Source organism: Gadus chalcogrammus, chromosome 5 (assembly GCF_026213295.1).
Source record: "Gadus chalcogrammus isolate NIFS_2021 chromosome 5, NIFS_Gcha_1.0, whole genome shotgun sequence".
Lineage (NCBI taxonomy): Eukaryota > Metazoa > Chordata > Actinopteri > Gadiformes > Gadidae > Gadus > Gadus chalcogrammus.
This window is the reverse complement of record NC_079416.1, coordinates 7,462,509-7,483,093: the sequence shown is the minus strand read 5'-3', so window position 1 is coordinate 7,483,093 and position 20,585 is coordinate 7,462,509. Positions and strand designations below refer to the sequence as shown.

Sequence of the window (20,585 nt, the reverse complement as noted above, 5' to 3'; positions counted from 1 at the left end):
ACGTTAAACTCAGTAGGCTACAATTCAATTAATGTGACACAATACAAAACATAGCAATACAAAACAACTACAGAAGACGGCTTGTGTACATCATTTCAAGCTTTGAATACTTTGAGAAGAAAATAAAATGTAAATTCACGCTGTGTATACTCTCCTGCCTGAATCAGAGAGACCTCGGCTGCAGAATCAGAATGTGTTTTTATCAACTGAGCGTTTTTACAGTATTATTTTATCAACACAAATAGCTTAACTAAAATATCATGTAGGATTGCTGAGTGTTTGTCAGTGGCCTTCTGTATCTACTCATCGGCGTGCGTCCGGCCCGGGAACAGAGCAGCTTCAGTGCAGCCAAAGAGTTTTCTGAGGAGAAACGGCTGCCACAGTGGGAGAGTAGGCCTGAATCCAAGTATCACACAGCTAATAGGTGGTTGGAGCATTGTACAAATGTTTTAATGAAATTGCAAAGGAGCTATTTGGCCTAAAGGAAAAAGATTGCAACCTGATCTATTCGCGTTGATTAAATGACAAACTCGTTATCATTAGTAGGAAGTGCTTTTTGGTGATATTTTGGCCTTGTTTAAACATTAAAATAGCTGCTAATTGCAGCCAATTTAGTAAATAATATTACCACAAGCACTTAGTTTAAGGCTGCCTCTGTTGTTCTTTCCTATTATCACACTGTACGCCACGTGTCAAAGTGCCATTGTACACTAATCAGATAGTGTTGTATCTGAAGACAAAGCTAAGAAAGGGTAATTCAGTGCTTCAATGTTTTGCCATTCTGAAGATGGCGACGTGACCTCACCCGAAGCGACGACTGGAGGCGTTCTCCGACTGAGGGCTGTTTTGGGCCCTTACATATAACATTTTATTTTATCCCTTAAATATTAAGACGAAATTCTAGCTACGGCATGCAAATAGGCATGGACATAAAAACCAAAGAACCATTCAAACAGTAAATTGGGATTTGAATACCTTCCAAAGCAACGATTATCAGAATATCCGAAGATTTGGCCTCGGCAGCAAAACACAACACAACGGAAACCGAACCAAGACAGAACCAGAACCGCGAAGAGGAGAGGTTTTCATAAGCATGTCGAGCCGAGATAATTCAGCCGCCCACTTCAAACACTGTGCTGCTCTCTGTAGGGGAGTCAAACCCCCCCCAGTACCACCCGTCCCCCAACATCTGGGCTTTTCCCGGGGCTTTAGAGCTTAGCCCGGTTGTGCCAGCAGCAGTGAGCAGAGGAGCTTGGATCAGTGGTAGCCCCCCCCCCCCCCCCCGGCTGCCCCTTCATCACAGCCATACTACAAGATGGCCATCTCTTCTTCTTCCTGTGAGCCGGGCACGTCGCTGTTGGCGTTAGGGGAGTCGGAAAGCTGTGGTCCAGTGCACCTGTCCAAACTTTCACCTCAGCACCCTCCCCCCCCCCTCCGTTAGTATCTTCAATTCCTTTATAACTCTTCCTGTCTTTCTCTCTGTTTCCCGTGATGTTCCCCGGTGCCTCATTATCAATCAATCATGCCTTTATTCATATAATAATGCTTTTTCGTGCGTGACAAAGGAAAAGTACACAACAGAGAACAAGCAATAAAAACAATCGAAGAGAAAGTAACAATCACAGAAATCTGAGACTCCCAAGAGCAGTAGATTGGGAAGAAAGGATTAGGGAAATGGATTTAAATAAAGCCTGTGTGTTTAAAAGTACGGGCAGACTGATCCTGATACTATTCCTCCGTAGACCAGAGAGAACAACGCCTCATACGCCGCACCGTAATGGGTTGAGGCATAGTGTACCTCGCTTGTGTGTGTGTGTGTGTGTGTGTGTGTGTGTGTGTGTGTGTGTGTGTGTGTGTGTGTGTGTGTGTGTGTGTGTGTGTGTGTGTGTGTGTGTGTGTGTGTGTGTGTGTGTGTGTGTGTGTACATGTGTGTGTCTGTGCGTGTACTTATGTGTGTGTGTGTGTGTGTGATCCAGATGGATAACTCTGGTTTCAGCTGTGGCTTCCAGCTGCAACGCAGGCGTACAAATGGATTCTGGCCACTTGACGAGTGGTTGTACCCGACAATAGAACATCTGCCTCTCTCAGCTGGTGCCACTGCCTGCTTGCTCTTTATGCAGCGGTGGCGGAATAGTGCAGGCTGGCAAAATCCAGAAAAGGGAAGAAATAAATACAACACGCACGCACACACACTCACAGACACACACACAGACACACAAACACACACACACAGACGGACGCGTCGACTCAGGTGTCTGTGGTAGAGGTTAGATGTGTCCCTCTCGCGTGGCATTTGCCTGCTTTTATTATGCACTACGGGCAGCTTTACACACACACACACACACACACACACACACACACACACACACACACACACACACACACACACACACACACACACACACACACACACACACACACACACACACACACACACACACACACACACACACACAAATCACCCCTGTAGGAGGCTGCCTGTTTTCAAATTGGTTTGGTGGATTACCTGCATACTGCAGTCTGTCTGTCTCCCCACCCCCCAGCAAAAAAAAAAAAAACTAGATGTGAACATCTTGTTCAATATACACTCCTGTCAAATCAGTAGAAAGTCACCTTAAAGTTCTCCAACTACTTTGAACATGTCACTGAGATTGTTGACTTGCGGTTCAACAACTTGATCAATGTATAGATGTGTTCACTGGAGGCCCCGAAGGTTAATTGAAAGAGTTTTCAGGGATATAGTGGCATGTGACCTATACATACGTAGCCATTATAAATCCATGGTTCTGTCTAGCTCTTGCTCTCAAGAATAGCATATCTCTCACTCTCACTCTCACTCGCACCCGTTCTCAAGCATAGCCTTGATAGTGATAGTGATAGTAATATTGGTTTGATTATTCATTTACCATAGATATAAGTAATAAATTGTAATTCGGGTTGAAAAACAGGGAGAAAATCTGAACAAAAAGATAACTTTTTAACATGGTGATATGATAATTAGGAAGAATTCATTAGCTGTGATAGGCAACGCAGATAATATACCTGTTTTATGTGGTTGTACAGGTAATTTAAAGGTCGCCGATGTCAGACAAATCCATCATTTTGTATTGCGTTTTTTATTTGATAATAAATAATGATAAATCAAAGGCTTTATATCTGTATGCAGTGGATTAAAGTTTCACAAAATAAAAGCGCACCATGGCTAGTTTAACTAGAAAAAAAATTGAACGACGTGTCTTCAACAGGACTGAGGCTCGGTGCGTTTTTTTACTCTTTTTACGCCCCTGATGTATTTTTTACTTTCTAAAGTGAAGGCGAAGGAAGCGAGTTCACCACCGTATCCGACAGTATCCCTTGATCTCTTTCCCTCTGCTTCATTCGAACCACTGGCATGAAAGACAGAGACATTGATTCAGTCAATCACTCCATATACCTACCCTTGTGTTTCGGATTGTGCCTTCATTTTAATGCTCTGGTGTCTCCCTTTGTTTCTTCGGGCCATCACTTCATATTTTGCTTCAAAATAATATTGCCATAAGCCAGCTCGCAATACTTTATATAATATTGCCTATATTATTGGTTGTGTCAAAGCATGCTATATTGATTCACTTGACTTTTTCAAAGCTAGGATTCGCGTAAAACATCTTTCTAATGAAAACAAATGTTGGGGTGTTTGGGAACATGGAGTGTGGTGGCGTTAGCAGCTTCAGTTACTATTTCCATCTGTCACGCTGCTTTTCACTGTTCCTCCTTTCAACGCACAATTAGTCATTCTATACCTGTACAGAACAAGCACACCCATACAAACACACACACACACACACACACACACACACGCACACAAACACCCAGGGATGGGATCGTTACATGAACTGAGTGTGAACTGCGTATGAACATGACGTTTAAAGTCTATCTTAAGGGCCATTTGTGGAGAAGGGTAGGAGGGTCGGGCGGGGTGTGTGAGCGGAAAGAAGAGGGATTGCTTATTAGTCTGTGTTCCGAGACTCGGATCTGACTGTTTGGCAAATAAAATAGCTTGTAACACGTCTATTTATCCGTCCTCCAGACACCACCTAGGGTTGACACAGTGGCTCTGACCTGCCTCAGAGAAAATACCCAAGACTTGAACATAAATAACCATGAATGCATCGGTAAATTAGGGCACGCCACCGCCTGCCATCCGCTCACACCGCCCTGCCGCAATTGGAAAATCCAGCATTCATCATTCCGGTTCCATTCCATTAAGTGACGTTCCGCCGAGGGGATTTACCCACTCCACTCTTTTTTTTGAGGTGAAGCAATTCATCTGGTGTCAAAAGCATCCATTATCATTTCACAAAATAACAAGGCATACAGACGTGTAAACATGTTAGCCGCATGTTGGGACAGATTCATCACCTCTGGCCCGTGTGTGTTGCTGAGGCCTCCGCTGAAGGCCGGCTCTGTTCACTGTCATCTTAATGACCTTCGAGAGCGACTCAGGACCACGGAGCTCGATCTCTGCCCTGCTTGATGAACGAGGTGGGGGGGGGGGTGGGGGGGCCGACCCTTGTTAACATCCTGAAACCCAGAGGAGAAGCTCCAGTTAATCACTGAAACACAAAGTAATTTTGCCGGAGGTCTAAAGAACAAAAAATGACCTATAATGGATGCTTAGCAGTTCCTTTTTATAAGTACATACCTCAATATACACCTTGCCACTGAGATACAAGCTTCAAATATCACGACGGCTTACATGGAATCATCATTCATTATTTTACCATCATACTGACTTTATCGCAGATGAGTGCATTTTCTTTTGTCCCAGGTTGTTCTGGCCTCCACAGCGGGCTCATTCACAACAGGACACCAACGCAACTGGGAGATAAGTGGAAGCTTTTTATGCCGAGGCAATAAGGAAACCCTGATAATACCGAAACATTATTAGGCCATATGGGAGAAATGTACCATATGTTTAAAAGGGGTATAATAATTATCCTGCCGAAATAGATTAAATCAGTGGGGAAAAATCTCTGAGTCAAAGCAGGACTACATTCTGTTTCTCATTGACATCTTCTACTGCCAATGAGATGAACCTCGTTTACTTGGCTGACTGAGTAGATCCCTAAAGCGGTAAACCTGACAGAAAGAGACAGGGAGGGCTTTATGACGGCCCCAAAGGAGAAAGGAGTCCCCTCATTCTTCCTCTCTCATTTTACTTCTGCTCTGAGGTGAATGTTACTTAAGCTTTACTTAAGATTGTTTTTGTCACACATGTACACTACCCCTGCGATAATTTCATCTCATAAGTACATGTGAGTTACTATGTCTGTATTATATCAGTTCAATAAGTAAGGTTACAAGTGGATTTTACCCACATAATATCTCACTGCCTTACATCATATTTAACAGTAATGTTTTAGAAGTCAATTAATAACGTTGTTATCTACTGGGATTCCGGAGTAGGAGGATACGTTTTTGTTTGTTCAGTGGGGAACTGGGGTGGGGAACAGGGTGGGGGACAGGGTGGAGGACAGGGGAGTAGTTAGATATCTAGGTCAAATGCATAGGGTGTTGTGATTGGTCAGTGCATATAGGAGGACATTTTGGAAATATAGCATGAAGCCTGATCAAGAATGGGAGTTCTTTACAAACCTCAGGTTTTGTTTGTTGCGCTTATCCACGACGGTGGAAAGGTATTCAGTGGATGCTTATATAATATACTTTATGGCACAGCTGTAGCGAAAATCAAGCAGAGGGTAATATAATATATCGGGTTGAGAGATTTATATATCAACTCTATAGTTTAGAAAAACCAAAGCAAAAGAAAGAAGCATTATTTATATGATTATATAAAACCTATAAATTAAGAAAACGCATATGCATACACAAATGACATACATTTGCACTGCCTTTGAGCGGAAATTGCAGGTGGATTGTGTAAACATGTTGATAACCGTGAGACCATCCAATTACATTTATAAAGCGGTTGCAAATATTTCATGATTTGTCACAGAAACTCAAAAATATTACATAAAATGAAAATGATTGTCATTGGTGGGTTTAAGGAAATTTTAGTTTCCCTCAAACATATTAAACTGCCGTCCTCTTGTAAAATAGAGGACCTGCACACAAATCCAACAAAAAACAGAATATGTTATGCCGGGAATCTAGTTACGATGGACACAGATGTGACTTGACTTGCCCAACAGAAATGGCCACTTTTTAAGTGTCATTTGGATTAGTTGGGTAGAGTTGAATTTTGTTGATACTCTTGCCATATTCTGGATATAGCATTTTATTTAAAGTCAATGAACCCCAAGTTATTTTTCTTGTTGCATATACTACTATTCTTACACAAAAAATACATCAACAAAATCCCAAATCTCAATAAATCATTCAATAAATACTGTGTCATAGAGTACAATAATCAATCCCTGATATTCTTTCTCACGTAGACATATTTGCAGAAATGAGAGCTGGAGGGGAAATGTCAAACATTGGATATCCACAGTGATTCTCAAAGTCAATACCATTGAATGGAAAGTAACACTTTTGGGGCTGATAGGGGAGTGATGGAAAGGTCACCGGTACTCTCTGTCTCTACTCACATCCGGGGAGAAAACCATCGCAAAGGCAACAGCACGGTGAGGGAGGGCATGTCAAATGAATACATCTCCCTCTATCATAATGCTCCTTCACACTCTCCCTCTACTTCTCAGTCTGTCTCGTTCTCTTACTGTGTCTCTCTTTCTAACAGTGACTATCTGTCTATCCCTGTCCCTCTCTCTCTCTCTCCACACCCTCCCTCCTCTCTCTCTCTCTCTTCACCCTCCCTCCTCTCTCTCTCCACCCTCCCTCCTCTCTCGCTCTCTCTCTCTCTCTCTCTCTCTCTCTCTCTCTCTCTCTCTCTCTCTCTCTCTCTCTCTCTCTCTCTCTCTCTCTCTCTCTCTCTCTCTCACACACGTTCCACTGGCAGACGTAGGGTTAATCTGGGGGAGCCGTCTCTGTCTCTTTAGCCGCCAGTTGAATGGTATTGCTCCACTTTAGTTGGCAGCCCAGTGTTCCTGAGCTTAACTCCTAAGGTGGAGCCAAATGCCTGTGCGTGCCGTGCACACTGGTGTGATGTCTGAGCGTGGCGAAACGGGATGAGACTTAGCTTTCGCCCATGGCTCTAGGTTGGTGTTAGTGTGCAGTGTGTAAGGTATGCAAATTGGTTAATGTAATCGATGTGCAAGATGGGTTTTTTTTGCCATGAATTAACTGGGATTCACACACGCACAGGTATTGGAAAATACAAAGCTTTAAAAGGGCTTCTTGTCTTTTGCAAAACTACATGCTCCATCAACCGATGGACCATGGAGTCATGATAAATCCCTCCGGCCTTTAACGTAAACTTAAATTAAGTCTGTTTTTCAGTGTTACTAGTGGTCAGCAGAACTGTACTGATTCAAACCATTACGGCCCAAACTTTGAAAGGTCGATTAACCTTTTATCGGACACCCATTTTATCCCTCTTATATCACAGAAACACAGGCGTTTATTGAATGCCACTCAGCGGTCTTTCACTGTGACCTCCTCGCTATTGCCACATCTCATTGGCCCGCGGGGTCCTCACTGATTATCGGCTATTGGCACCAATGAGTGCTGCGAGTTTTGCTGAAAGCATTTTAAACAGAAAAAAAATCATGATCTTCTACTGTGACTAATTCAAGGCGAGTCAAGAAAATATAGAGTGCCACCGTGTCCTCTAAAGTCAGCCGGCTCTCACTTGGTCAACCAAGTAATTTCCAGTCAGCCCTAATGGAGTTCTGCGTTACTATAATACCACTTCATTACCCAGGGCCCAGCGGCCCGGCCGCATTGTACATGCATAGACACCGGGAGAGGGCCGCGGCTAATCTGTAAAGCAGTCCCCCGTTAGAACCCCATTCAGAACAGAACCCACCATTGGACCGGGCCACACGTGATGCACATGCAAAATAAACGATAAAAAGTTACCACATGGGAGTGTGTGGCCCCTTTTCAAATCTTGTGACCCCAGTAATCAAAACGCTTTCGATTCCGGCCCCCACGGGTGGGTCCTTACGATCCAGCAGGGGCTCCCCGTCCCCGGCGCTCTGCGGTCTAAATGGATAATAATCAGATGGCAATGATCGACTCTAAATGCTGCGCCGTTTCCCCTCCGTCTAATTGCGTCCCCCCCACCCTTCCCCTCTCCCGCCCTGCCGCCGCAGCGCTGCGTTACAGTGCCGCCACCGGGGGGCTAATGCAGGGACATCCTTCCCTCATGTAAGCTACGTGCTAGCTACCACGACACAGCAGCCACATGTGTCAAGCATCTGTCAAGCCCCATCTATCAAGCCCCATCTTTCAAGCCCCATGTATCCAGCTGGGAAGGAACGTGCCGTGGTTGGTATTCCAACGAGATCGACTCCCAGCCAGAAGGTTCTGAATCCTGATCCCCCTGTTGCCTGAAGCCTAGTCTGCACGCATCCTGGAGCAGGACGCCTAGCATACCTCGCTGCTCTTAAATAAGCGGCATATGGACACGGTGTGAGTCGCTTCGGATCAAAAGCGTCTGCTTAATGACAGAAAATCAAATAAAAAGTGTCCATGCTAAAAGGGATGATCCGCGTGAGTGGTTGTGCCTGTTCTGTTGTGAGGGAGATGGTTGGGGGTGTAGGGGGTGGGGGGGGGGTGTTAGGGGTTGGGAGGGTGGGGTGGAGGTGGAGGATGAGCGGGTGGAGCCCGTGGCCTGTGATTCCACAGTGAGAGGAGCGATGTGGGGGAGCGCTTGGCATTAGCGCGGTAATGCCCCCAACCCCTGCCTCTCTAAACTCCACGCCTGTTAGGGCCTGTTGCATTAGGCATGAGGCCTCGGAGGAAGAGGCCGTGGTGAACGTCTCCATCACAACGATGTGCCCTTAAGATGACGATGGGATCCACAGCCGCTTAGGCGCGGTGTATCGGCGATGTGACGTCGTATATATAATGAAATGCTAAACCTTGTGTATGAGAGGAGCTAACCCTAACCCCGTTGCCATGGCAACTGCTTACGCTCACTGTGTGCTCCTCTGAAGTTGCACTAGTACGTGCAGCTGGATTAAATCTTAAAAATGGGCTTAAGGAAGGGGGAGTGTCAAAGACTATGCTGACCGGGTAAAAGTTAAGAAAATGTCGATCACGGAATGGAAATAGTTTCCCTTTGTAAGCTAATCTTTGATCTTAAATCCACAGAGTGATGTTGGTTGGAGAATATTGTAACCAAATCATATCATACTCTCGAAATTGGTTGGAATGTTTAGTATTTAATTAATTTAGTAGCTAGAATTTAATCGAAAAGCAGGAACTACAGAAGGCCTTGGGCAACATTTGTATTCAGTGTTTTTTCAGTAAAATATCCATCCCTACTGAGTACCAATATAGTTAGACTGATTACTAATAATTAATGTGAATAATACGAACATTAAGGGATGACTTGTATTCCTCTAGCCATCCTTTGGATTGAAAACCCACTAATACAACCAACTCCAGTCATACCCCTGTTCAGCCTCACCAATTACAAACCTAACATGATCCACCCTTGGTTCTTTCACTAGATCGCAGATGCAACAGCAACAGCAAATCGTGTGACAAGCAGCCCGCGCTCAACCCTGAGGTGACATGGAGCATCGTGGCGGCCGAAGACCCTCACCCGGACGGGGACGACTGGAGGAACGAGGACAAGGAGGGAAGCCCCCAGGGGTGGGAGGAAGGTAAGACAGAAGGTATCACCCTTTGCCCCTTTATTCTTACACGCACAACTGTTGCCTCTACCGCACCCCTCACATGATCTACTGCTGATTCCTGCGCTGAGATGGTGTCGTATTTGGGTGGTGGGTGCCTCATATCAGTGGTTGTGCTGCTCACCAAAAGAGGGGAATCTACCCCATAATCACCATCAGTCATATATGTTTCATTGTTCAGACGTTTAGAAAAGGATGCATTACTGGCTAGGATTTGCATTATTTAGAAGGTTATTTATGTATATTGCTTCATACATGCTTCGCGATTTGAGAACTATGTAAATCGTGTGGTCGTCGTTTCTCCAGTCGGGACCGATGGAGAACACAAATCCCAGAGGAACGACTTCTATGTTCCAACTTTTCAACAGATCCTTCTGACGGCTCCCTTTAAGTGCCAGTTTGAGTGAATTGCAGGTTTTGCTCAAAGTGTTATTGAGAGAGGGTATTTTATAACAAAGTTCCGCCGGGTAAGAAGTAAAGTGAACGTAGTTTGCCGCTTCGGCAGTCTGCAGCGTGCATCTTGTATTGAATCTTCCACATCCTCCAGCTTTATTCATTTTTATACCGTGAGAGAGGTGGATAAACAGCCTAGTCTTATCTCCTGAGGTGACGGTGAAACGGAGACACACAAGAATCTATTTATTTCCTAAAATGATTCGTTCCTTTTAACGTTTTCGGTGTTTGGTTTGTTTATCGCGGGCCAGAGGTGTGTGTGATAAGACGGGTTTGGGCTCTTGATGTGGTGGAATATTGTTATATATAGTCCCAGGGATCGTAGGATGTATAGTAAACGGTCAAAGGGTTGACTCTGTATGTGTGTGTGCACACATTTTATCAGCCGTGTTATCAATGTGACTTTCCTTTGATTTTAAGTATAGTCTCTTCTTCCTGACCTTCGGTTAACCCATTGTAGGCTTGACTTCAATGCAAAGGCTGTTTAATGATTACATATCATACGTACCTTGTAAGGCCATACCTCCCATGTGGCCTGGATTGATTTGATAAAAAAAAGTAATCTATTAGAAAAATAAATATTGGATGCGGGGCTGACTTTTCCATCCGTAATGGACTTTATCCGATCGCAATCGAGAGAATGGCAAGCTTTCAAAACTGTAGGAGGGAGAAATTATATTAAGGGATGTATGATAGATTGCCTGATAGCTAAATACACTGAGTAAGCCGCTGACGATACGGCTCTTTTAATAATGTATGCTCTGATGTCCGTTATAAAGCCAGAGGACTAAATACAGGCAGTATCAATGATGTACTTTTAACCGGCATCAAACCCTAGCACACCTAGCCCTCTGACCACGTACCGCCGCCGTAATCAAAGCCATAAACGTATGCACGGCAGCCTTAGAAAATGCAGCCGATTGAAGTTATGTGTCATGAAAGTACAAAGGAATACAAAGGAAATGTATGTGCATAATCACAGTGGAGCCCCTCCGTTAGCCACAATAGAGCCGGCGTGTTTTGAATAATTGAGCCAGGCGAGCGGCTGTCTCCAAGCATTTCACTCGTGCTCGCACTATAAAATGGATGGAAATGAAGGGCAAAATGTTTAAAGCCGGGGATCTGTGGAGTCCCCGCTTTTATTGTCTGGGCCAAAAATGTATCCTCAATGCAAGTTGCTGAACTGTAAAATTGGGAGTGAAAAAAACAATGAAGAAAAAAAGGGTCCTTTGTGGAACACGCTCTTTGTTGATCAGCTGCACGATGACACTGCTCTCAAGAACACCCAAAACGAATTTCATGCTACTTCATGAAGTGTCTTTATCAATTGACCAAGTGTAGTTTGGTAAATATATTAAATGATATGATTCAAATATATTTTCACAAATCATATGAAGCAACAAGTAATAAGGTATAGATGGTTCTCCCTTTGGATGAGCTCACACAAATGACCTATTGAATGAAACTTTTGCTTTCTAACTAACTAAACTAATCATTAATTTCAGCATTACTGGGTGCTTACAAAGAACTGTCATATTTTAAATAGTTAGTAAATCATTAACTAACACTTTATTAATGATATTATAAAAAAAATCGGATATCTTTAAATAATATATTTTGGTTTAACTAATTTAAAGATACAGGTAATACTGTTATCATAACCCTCCCAGAGGTGTTTCAGTTCATCTTAGAGAACGTAAATGATCTAATCATCAACCATAATTTGCAGTGTAAGGTAATGTTAAAGAAACACTGACTAAATCGGTTATATATTTATCAGTGCTATTCTTCATTATGTCCTTGGCCAGCCATCGAGGCACCTTTGTCGTCCTCTGTGACTGAAAAGTGGAGGACTTTAGCCACATTAGCATCACTGGCTAAAGAGACTAATGAGGAGTGCTGCAGGCGGTGCTACCTTTTGGCAAGTCAATTAGCATAAGACTCCATGTGTAGCATTTAGAACAAGAGGGAAACTCATTACAGTTAACATCTGGTGACACTTTTCCTCTATCCTCAAAGGCAAGCGCCGTGTGGCAAAACTGGAACGGAAGCCCGACACTTGTTACTCTCAGACCCTGGCAGCGCATTTGGGAGAGCCGTAAAGGTGAAGCTCAGTGAGATTACCATATGCACTTAGCCATACCGCGAGCGATGCTGCGCAATGCTGTGCTATACTGCGCTAAATTGTGCTAGCACTTTTCCCAGAGACAAATATGTCCTTAGTGACCCTTATCATGTTGATGGGAAATGAGTCACAGCTGTCCCCTATAACCTACAGCCTGAGCTTCAGCGATGCTGCCTTTAAGCACAATGGTGGAAGGAGAAATAAAAGTAAATAAAAAAATTGCATTCGACTACTATAAATTGCCTTGTTGACGAAAGTGGTTTGTCTCAAATGTGTATGCCTTCCATCGCCCCTGCCCCGGTGCAGAAGCAGCGTGGGTTTATGGTAGTGCATTGATCTCCCGCTGTGTGCATAGGGGCCAGGTAGGCATCAGCTGGAGTTAAGGGCTGAATGACAGACACAGAGATATGCATTGTAATCCTTTTTTTTTTTTTTTTTTTTCGTAGTTGGTGTCTTTGTTTTTAAATGGAGAGTAAGACTGGACCGAGACTGATTCTTTCACCTGCCAACTCAGGAAATTGACGGCGCATTATAGAGGTCTATAGAAGAAAGGGCTTATCTCAGCTTATATTTTTCTCTCTGGTGTTAGTGAAGGGGTCTCTCCACGGCGATGGTATTAAATCAATGGGATTTTTTGCTTCTTCTCAGTTTTGGATTTATTCTTACTTGCATTTCTACTTCTTAGGGGGGGGCCAGAGGGGGCCAGTGCCGCCCTTAAGAACAAAATTTGACCCAGCTCCACCCTCTTCTATTAGCATGATAGTATTAGCCACATTAATGTTCTTTCCAATAAAGACATATCTTAACTTATATCATTATAAGTAAATCAATATACCAATAAAGCAAAAACGGGTGGAATATAAATGTACCAAATTAAAGTTTCCCAATCGATGTCCCAAATCCTATTAGTTGTGTGTTTCACCAAGCAAAGTCAATAATTGCAATGTTCTTTGCTTCGCTTCAGTGTGCACTCTGCCTGCAGTGGTATGTATACCTCAATCTTACCTGTAAAATCAGATGGATAAACATTGCCTACTCCGTGTTTATGACACAGATTAACCGTAGTTCTAGGCTTTACGTCGCTTGCTTTTGAAAGGTAAACAGCAAAGATGACAAACAAAAGTTTTCTCTTGGACCTTTTTGACAATAGAGCACAGCCACTCACACATGAGCAACCTCAAAATCCCCCTGCACGGACAAAACCGCAGACCTTGTGAATGATGTTGCCATGGCTCTGCCGACGAATCCACACAAATTGTTGTCGGGACAAAATGAATGACAGTTTTCACTCGTAATTTTACTCCTGCTGCTGTAATCACTTTGAAATCCGGCTGCAAAAATTATATGTCCTGACCTATTTGGCACAGCACGACGGGACAATGGCGAAGGGGTCAGGACAACTCTGACATGGTGTGGGTTGATTTTCCATTCGTACTGGTGCCATTATTACCCTCCATAACGTGCACAATCAGTGTTTGCTCTTTCACAAAGGCGTCATTACGGGACAAACACATGTGTCAACCATGACACTAATTATGGGCCTGCTCCTTTTATGTACCAGGGCACTGTTAGTACCCTTATCGTCCCAAGTTCAGTCATAAGCTCAGTCATCACTGAGCTAATTGGAACACGTGCATCATCATCATCATCATCTTCATACCCTAATTTATCGTGCAATGCAGGCCGTATGTTTTTGGGAAAGATTCAAGAGGAAGCACAAATGTGTGCTATCGCTGTGGTGGAGTAACTCGATCAAAGTCTCAGGTAGACCCAAACAAAGCCCTTAAACGTGAGGATTCTCTGTGTGCCCCCCCCCCCCAACCTCTGTTATAAGAGGTTACATAAGCAGCACAGTTATTTTAAGCCACTCAACATCAGGAATAACACTTGGCCCCACTCTGTGTGATCAAGTGTTACGCAGCGGAACCCAAGCGTGCGCCACATCGTAAAAAGTTAAAGTTAAAGCCTGTTCGAAATCTATTGAGGATGTCTGCGGATGATGCAGAAGGTGTGTGTGTGTGTGTGTGTGTGTGTGTGTGTGTGTGTGTGTGTGTGTGTGTGTGTGTGTGTGTGTGTGTGTGTGTGTGTGTGTGTGTGTGTGTGTGTGTGTGTGTGTGTGTGTGTGTGTGGTTGAAAGGCGTACATCACACTGACTAAATTATTATGATTGATTATTACTGTTACTGATTGCAGATTTATCTTCTTTTTAGAATACAGTGCACTTTCTTTTTTAACTTTGCCTTTATTTTATATCTATTTTCTTTTACTTATCTATTATTTTATTTCTTTGTATGACAATGTTTCTATGTGGAGCATTTTGAGCCTGCCTCGTGTATGAAAAGTGCAATATAAATAAAGTTGCCTTGCCTTGCCTATAACCGGGATTCAACCACTAGTTCAACCGGTCTGCTGCTCTCGTACTGATATATTGTTACTAAAACTTTGATGTTTGTTTGTTTTGTTTGTATCAAGGTGTCCAACACGTGTCCCATTGTATTTATATATACTCGAAAGACTATAATGACTGTCATGCAGATAGTTTCCCCTGTCGTGTTTCTCTAGCTATCAGCCAAGCCAAAGACGAATTTTGTGTTTTCCAGAAGTGTCCGACTTGGACCTTTGGCGCTGAATTCGTATTCATCAAACCAGCCTGACAAATCCGTTCTTGCGGTTGCGTCGGCTCTCTCACTATCTCTTCCGAAGGAAAAGGCTAAACCATAAAGTAAAGAAGCTTGAGCCGGCCAGCCCCTGAATTTATTATGACACTCAGAACTTTGACAAAAACTAAATAACTGCCCCACTCCTTTCACATAGAAGCTACCTTTAGCCACAGCCTTATAATGCGAGTTGGAGTCGCAGCCTGAACCCAGTTCAACGCGCTGGATTGTACGAGAGAATACTGTGAGTGATGATGGCCGATTAGATGAAGGTTTCATATAGACTTTCCCTGAAAGTTTTACAATGAGTCAGGGTAAAAACTTGATTTGCTAAGGTTGCTTATTACTTATTCCCAGTGAAATGACTTTTCTGCCGATCAATGGTCCATTTACCACAGAAGAAATACTGCTGTACTTCAACCATTCAATTAAACTTTTTTTCCTCCTCATCTTGAAACATTGTTTTTCCTTGAGTGCCATAAGGGCGTGTGGAATATCACCCAGAGACGTTGAGTCAATGAGTCCTCCTTTGTCTTCCTCTGGCGAGCATGTGGTATTGCAGCAATGCACTATAGCGAGGCTGTAGTTGCCCATCTGTTTGTCTGTGATGATAGATGTGCATGTGGAAAAGCAGCTTCTCAAAAAACAACCCTACTGAACAAGACAAGGACTAAGTTAGGATGCGTTAATTTTCTTGTCAGAAACAGTGCTGGCCATATTTCAATTGTAGAGAAAATAAAGTCGATCAACAGAATGAATTTTAAGTAATTATATCTTTTTTTTCGACCGCATTAGTTAAATTAAATATTACAGATAAATATATTGTTGAATTTCAAGTTTAACCATATATATAAATAATTATTGTTAAATTATGCCTAATTATCGGAGTGAAACTCAAGCTCTAATGGATAAAAAGATTTTGCGCCATGCAGAAATGATCACGTTAACACGCGGTATATGCCTGTTCTATTAAGGGTGCGCACTCACATCATATGCAAATCCTAACAGCATGTAACATGCAACCCCATAATTCCACAGTGAAATTAAAACTCCCAAGATCTGCAGACACTACTGAGTAATTAATTCGGAAAACGATGTATAATTAGCGGCCAGGGAAATAACCAACAAGAAACAGTTCCAGCACTTTTTCTGTTGAGAATTGTTTCGCCCAAAGGAAATAGTTTTGCCCTTCAACCGGAGCTCATTGGGATCCATCGCTGCATCGCTGGCTCGCTGCCCTATGTTCAGAGCATGTCTTACACAGGGTGGGTCCACAGACCCCTGTCGGGACATGTGAGAAGGCCAGGTGTCATTGTGTTTGGCTGTGCGTGCGTGCGTGTGTGTGTGTGTGACCGTGTGTGTGTGTGTCGGTTTGTTTCTGTTTGTGTTTGTGTGTTTGAGACTGTGTGTGTCAGTGTGTATGTGTGCAAGTGTGTGTGTCAGTGCGCGTGTGTGTCAGTGTGTGTTTGCAGTGTGCAGCCCCGTAATGCAACATAGCCTCCAGGGCTTATTCTCACCACGAAATCCTGAAAAAAAATAAAGAAAATCACTAACCCACCCAGAGAGAAGGAGCTAATGAGAGCGCATGGATCAATCAAGACAGGCCATCACAGGCATGGGGTAGTGGGTAGTATAGGTTCTAATGTGCACTCTGACCTTGGGTTGGGGTGGGATGGGGGAGGCTACACATCAAGCAGGAGGTTGTTTATAATGCAGCAGGTGGGGGGATTTCTATCAGCGCCCTAATAATTGTAGCGCGACTCCACCCAGCCCCAGACTGTTAGACCCCGAGGTCGGCGTGGTGAAAGCGAGCTCCGAGCGTTGCACGATAGTACAGAGTCACGCGTTGTCTCTATGATTTATTACTCCACCCAGGCCCCCCCCCCCAGGAACCACAATCGCATCCTAATTGTACCCCACTTCCAACATCAATGCAATTACCACAGCAATTCCCCCCCCCCCTCCCTGCTTGTGAGGTACAACCAAGAAGCAGCTGAACCGAAACGGAAACATTGCAAAACATGGCAGCCCCCCCGCGGGACAGCGCACCGTGTGTCTTCACACGGAGGCCTCGATGTGACAAAATGGAACCTGTTAACGTATGTGCCTGTGAGGAGTCATGAGGGACGGCGGGGGGCTAGTACCACAGGCACGAGTGTGATGTGATACTCTCCGCGGCTCCCCGATAGCATCTCGGCTGCGCGCCACAGCGTGTTCAACACGCTGTGTCCACCTCCCCGCGCTTCCCTCAGGCTAACAACAATGGCCGTCGCTGTGGGATTTGGAGACGCTGTGATTCCATCCATCCTTTTTCTTTGGGTCCGAGTGTCTCTCTGTCAGAAACATGGCTCTCGTCCTACTCTCTTCTAATGGACCTCTGTCAATACGTACAGCGGAAGGATGCCATTAACAAGATGACATTACTGCGTTTGCTTTTATCATTCCATTCAATTTGATTGTTAATGGGAAACAGTTGTACCTAGGAGTCCTTTTATGTTTAAGCTGGTGCTCTTGTTGTTCTTTACCTCTCACCCCAAACAGCAAACTAGTCGCGCCTGCAGAAAACTGCAACCGCTCAAGTTGCAATGCATGTCCCGTCGTTTCAGAGAATATCATCTTCCCTCTCCAATGCCCTGACCATTTTGGTCTGTATTCTGTACAGTCTTGCATTTTATCAACATCATCATTTGATGAATAATGTCGGGAGGGGAAGGCAGAATAAAACCTTCCTTTTTTATTTAAAAGTACAAAAACGTACATTTATTTCATACTTTTAGATAATATTTTGCAATAAGAATCCAGGCGTAGGAGTTAATCTCTCTTTCCCACCAAATGTGTTTCCCCATGGGTGCACTGCTGAAATACTTTTATACACGTACATATTAAGGGCCCTTATTTAAGCAATCCGGCACTTTTCACTCCTTCTTGAGTTTGGTATCGACCCAGAGGTCGGTTCAATCAGTTGCATGATTGCAAATGCCATCCGCACTTCATCCAATAGCCAAACTGCCTCCCCAGGCCATATGTTTGTCCTTCATCAGCGCCATCGATTCTGCTCCTCAAAACACCAACGCCTAGAAGAATGTGTCCTGTGTTTGTGTGTGTACACCGTCATAGTGTCATAAGTGAGCTAAATAGATCCAGTCAATATATATTCTTCCATGACATTCCCCAGACCTGGTTGCAGTTTTTGCAATGATGCAAGGGATTGTCCGATTTCATGCATTCATACAACCGAAGCACAAATCACTGGAAATCACATCTCTGGCACTTTTTTATATTTGGAGGTTGAGCAGGGTGGGTGTGTGGCGACCCGGACGGTGTGTGCGTGTGCGTGCGTGCGTGCGTAGGGGTGCCGTGCGTGCGTGTGTGTGCGCGTGCTTAGGAGAAGGATGGGAGGAACACAGGTCTGGTCTAATTCTCTGCGCTGGTGCCCGTGTTCCATCAGTGACCCAGTCATGTTTGATTAATTAGACTCTTTTGACGGAGTCTCCCTGAAGGCTCTTCTGCTTTTTTGGTGTGGGATCATCTCATCTGCACTATTACTCACATGCTTGCGCATAGATGCACACAAACACAGACAAACACACACATGAACACACACACACACACACACACACACACACACACACACACACACACACACACACACACACACACACACACACACACACACACACACACAAACACACCAATGAACGCACGCACACATTAAAGTGGTTGCACACCCATACATGCAACAATGCAAAAGAAGGCGCACACACACACAGACACATACACAAACACCTTTGAACACAAGCGCACACCCACACTCTCGCACCCAAGACATATGTGTGTGGGTGTGTGACTCCCTGGCTTCCCTCTAGGGTTTCTGATGAGAAATTGCTCTGCTTTGGACATGTAGAGGTGAGATGAAGAGCCTAGAGGTAGTTTTTTTATTATTATCATCTGAGATATCGCATTCCTTTTGCGGTCATTCCCATGCTGGTCTTCGAAGCGTCTCACATCAAAGTGCCTTGTGGAGTTGTTGTTTTTCTTTAGCTTGCCGAGGGTTCTTGCCCTTTGGACGAGTCAGACCTTTCTCAAACCGTCTTTACAAGTCTACGTTGAAGCCTTTTTTGCTCAAAGTCACTATTCTGAAGATGCAACAAAGCCTCCGCCTTAGCCCATCCACCTATGGGCTCTGGTTGAACTCAACAATGTAACCGACAACCAAGCCGTGTGTTGTTCTGCCTTTCATTGATTATAAAATGCTAATCAATGTGAAGCTTTGTTTGTCAATGCGTTGTTTTTTAATGCTCTTCTCACTTCTCACACTTCTCACAAATGAGTAATGGAGTTACTCAGGGATGTTTTTGGAATTACTCCTCAGCTTACATTTGATCACATATGTAAAAGATGAGATTTTAATATAGAAGAAAGCTGGTTTAGTTCTAGTGACCTGCTGGAAAACAGTTGGAAATGCAGAAATTCTGACTAGCTCCGGCCTGTTAGTGTAGGAAACTCAATTGGCGGAGTTAGAGATGGATATAACGATTATGACTGTGAATTTGGGTATGATTGGATTTTGTATCGTTTTTAGATTGAATAGTTCTCGCAATGTTGCTGTCTAATCCCAAAATGCAGTGTTCTAATACTGCTGATTACAGGATCCAGAGGATCATTTTACATTCAGCATTACTAAAAGCACCGTGATATGGCAAGCGCAATTATAGCAACTTGCCCTCATTTATAATTGTATGTATTGTTCGGATGGTGTGGCCCTATCAAATCTAACTAGGACACCAGATGTGTGGGAAGATTAAATAGTTTGGAATTGACCCACAGTTAAATAAATAAATTAAGCGCCACAAGAATTGCTTTCACCGCAACCGACTCCAGAACAGAAACAAAAAATTATCTCAAAATTGAAAATGAAACCAAATGACTAATGTCTCGGGCGGTAAGAGTTAATGAGGCAGTGTTTGGAGTGGCAGACTCAGACTACTGGGTTTAGGACGGCAGGTCCTCCTGCATATTGAAAGCCGGACAGTGTAGAGACGGGACGATGCGATGGCACCCTGGTGTTTGGATCAAGGGATGGTGCTGTATTCTCAAAGGACAATTGTCACGCTGAAACTGCAAAGTGGCCAGAACCTCCCTTGAAGAGATATGACAGAGATGAGATTAAACCTGCATGTTTTACATAGAGGGGAGGGGGGGGGGGCTGGGAGTGAATTATCTTCAGTTCAGATTTTTCTTTTTAAGGACAAAAAGCAGAAAATAGCTTCAGTAGAATAGTCTCATATTGCAGGTTGAAGTCATCTCTGCATGCCATCACAAACAACATGCTTCTGTATGGTGCTGTCAGAGGCATGTTATTTTTCAACTTGATTCATGTCTTTACAGATGATTTTCAGATTTTCAATCTTCAGAGGGCAATCCGACTTTTCAGTTCTAATTTACCCTCAAATCGCAGAGGCTGGTCGTAAAGTTTAATCGACTATTTGTCTACAAATAATTTTAATGTGTCAAAATTGCTAATTTATCCAACCTGTGGGTGTTCAGAAACAACCTAAATTCAATGTGAATTCCAGCTATCGT

The 20,585-nt window shown here is 43.8% G+C and overlaps 1 protein-coding gene across 1 annotated transcript in view; it reads left to right on the top strand.

Annotated features, from left to right (window-relative positions):
* alk (ALK receptor tyrosine kinase) overlaps positions 1-20,585 on the top strand; it is a 343,107-nt gene that overhangs the window by 105,528 nt on the left and 216,994 nt on the right. Inside the window, exon 3 of the mRNA XM_056590947.1 lies at positions 9,582-9,749. Within this exon, the coding sequence (XP_056446922.1) occupies positions 9,582-9,749 (168 nt within the window). The remainder of the gene's footprint in view (positions 1-9,581; positions 9,750-20,585) is intronic.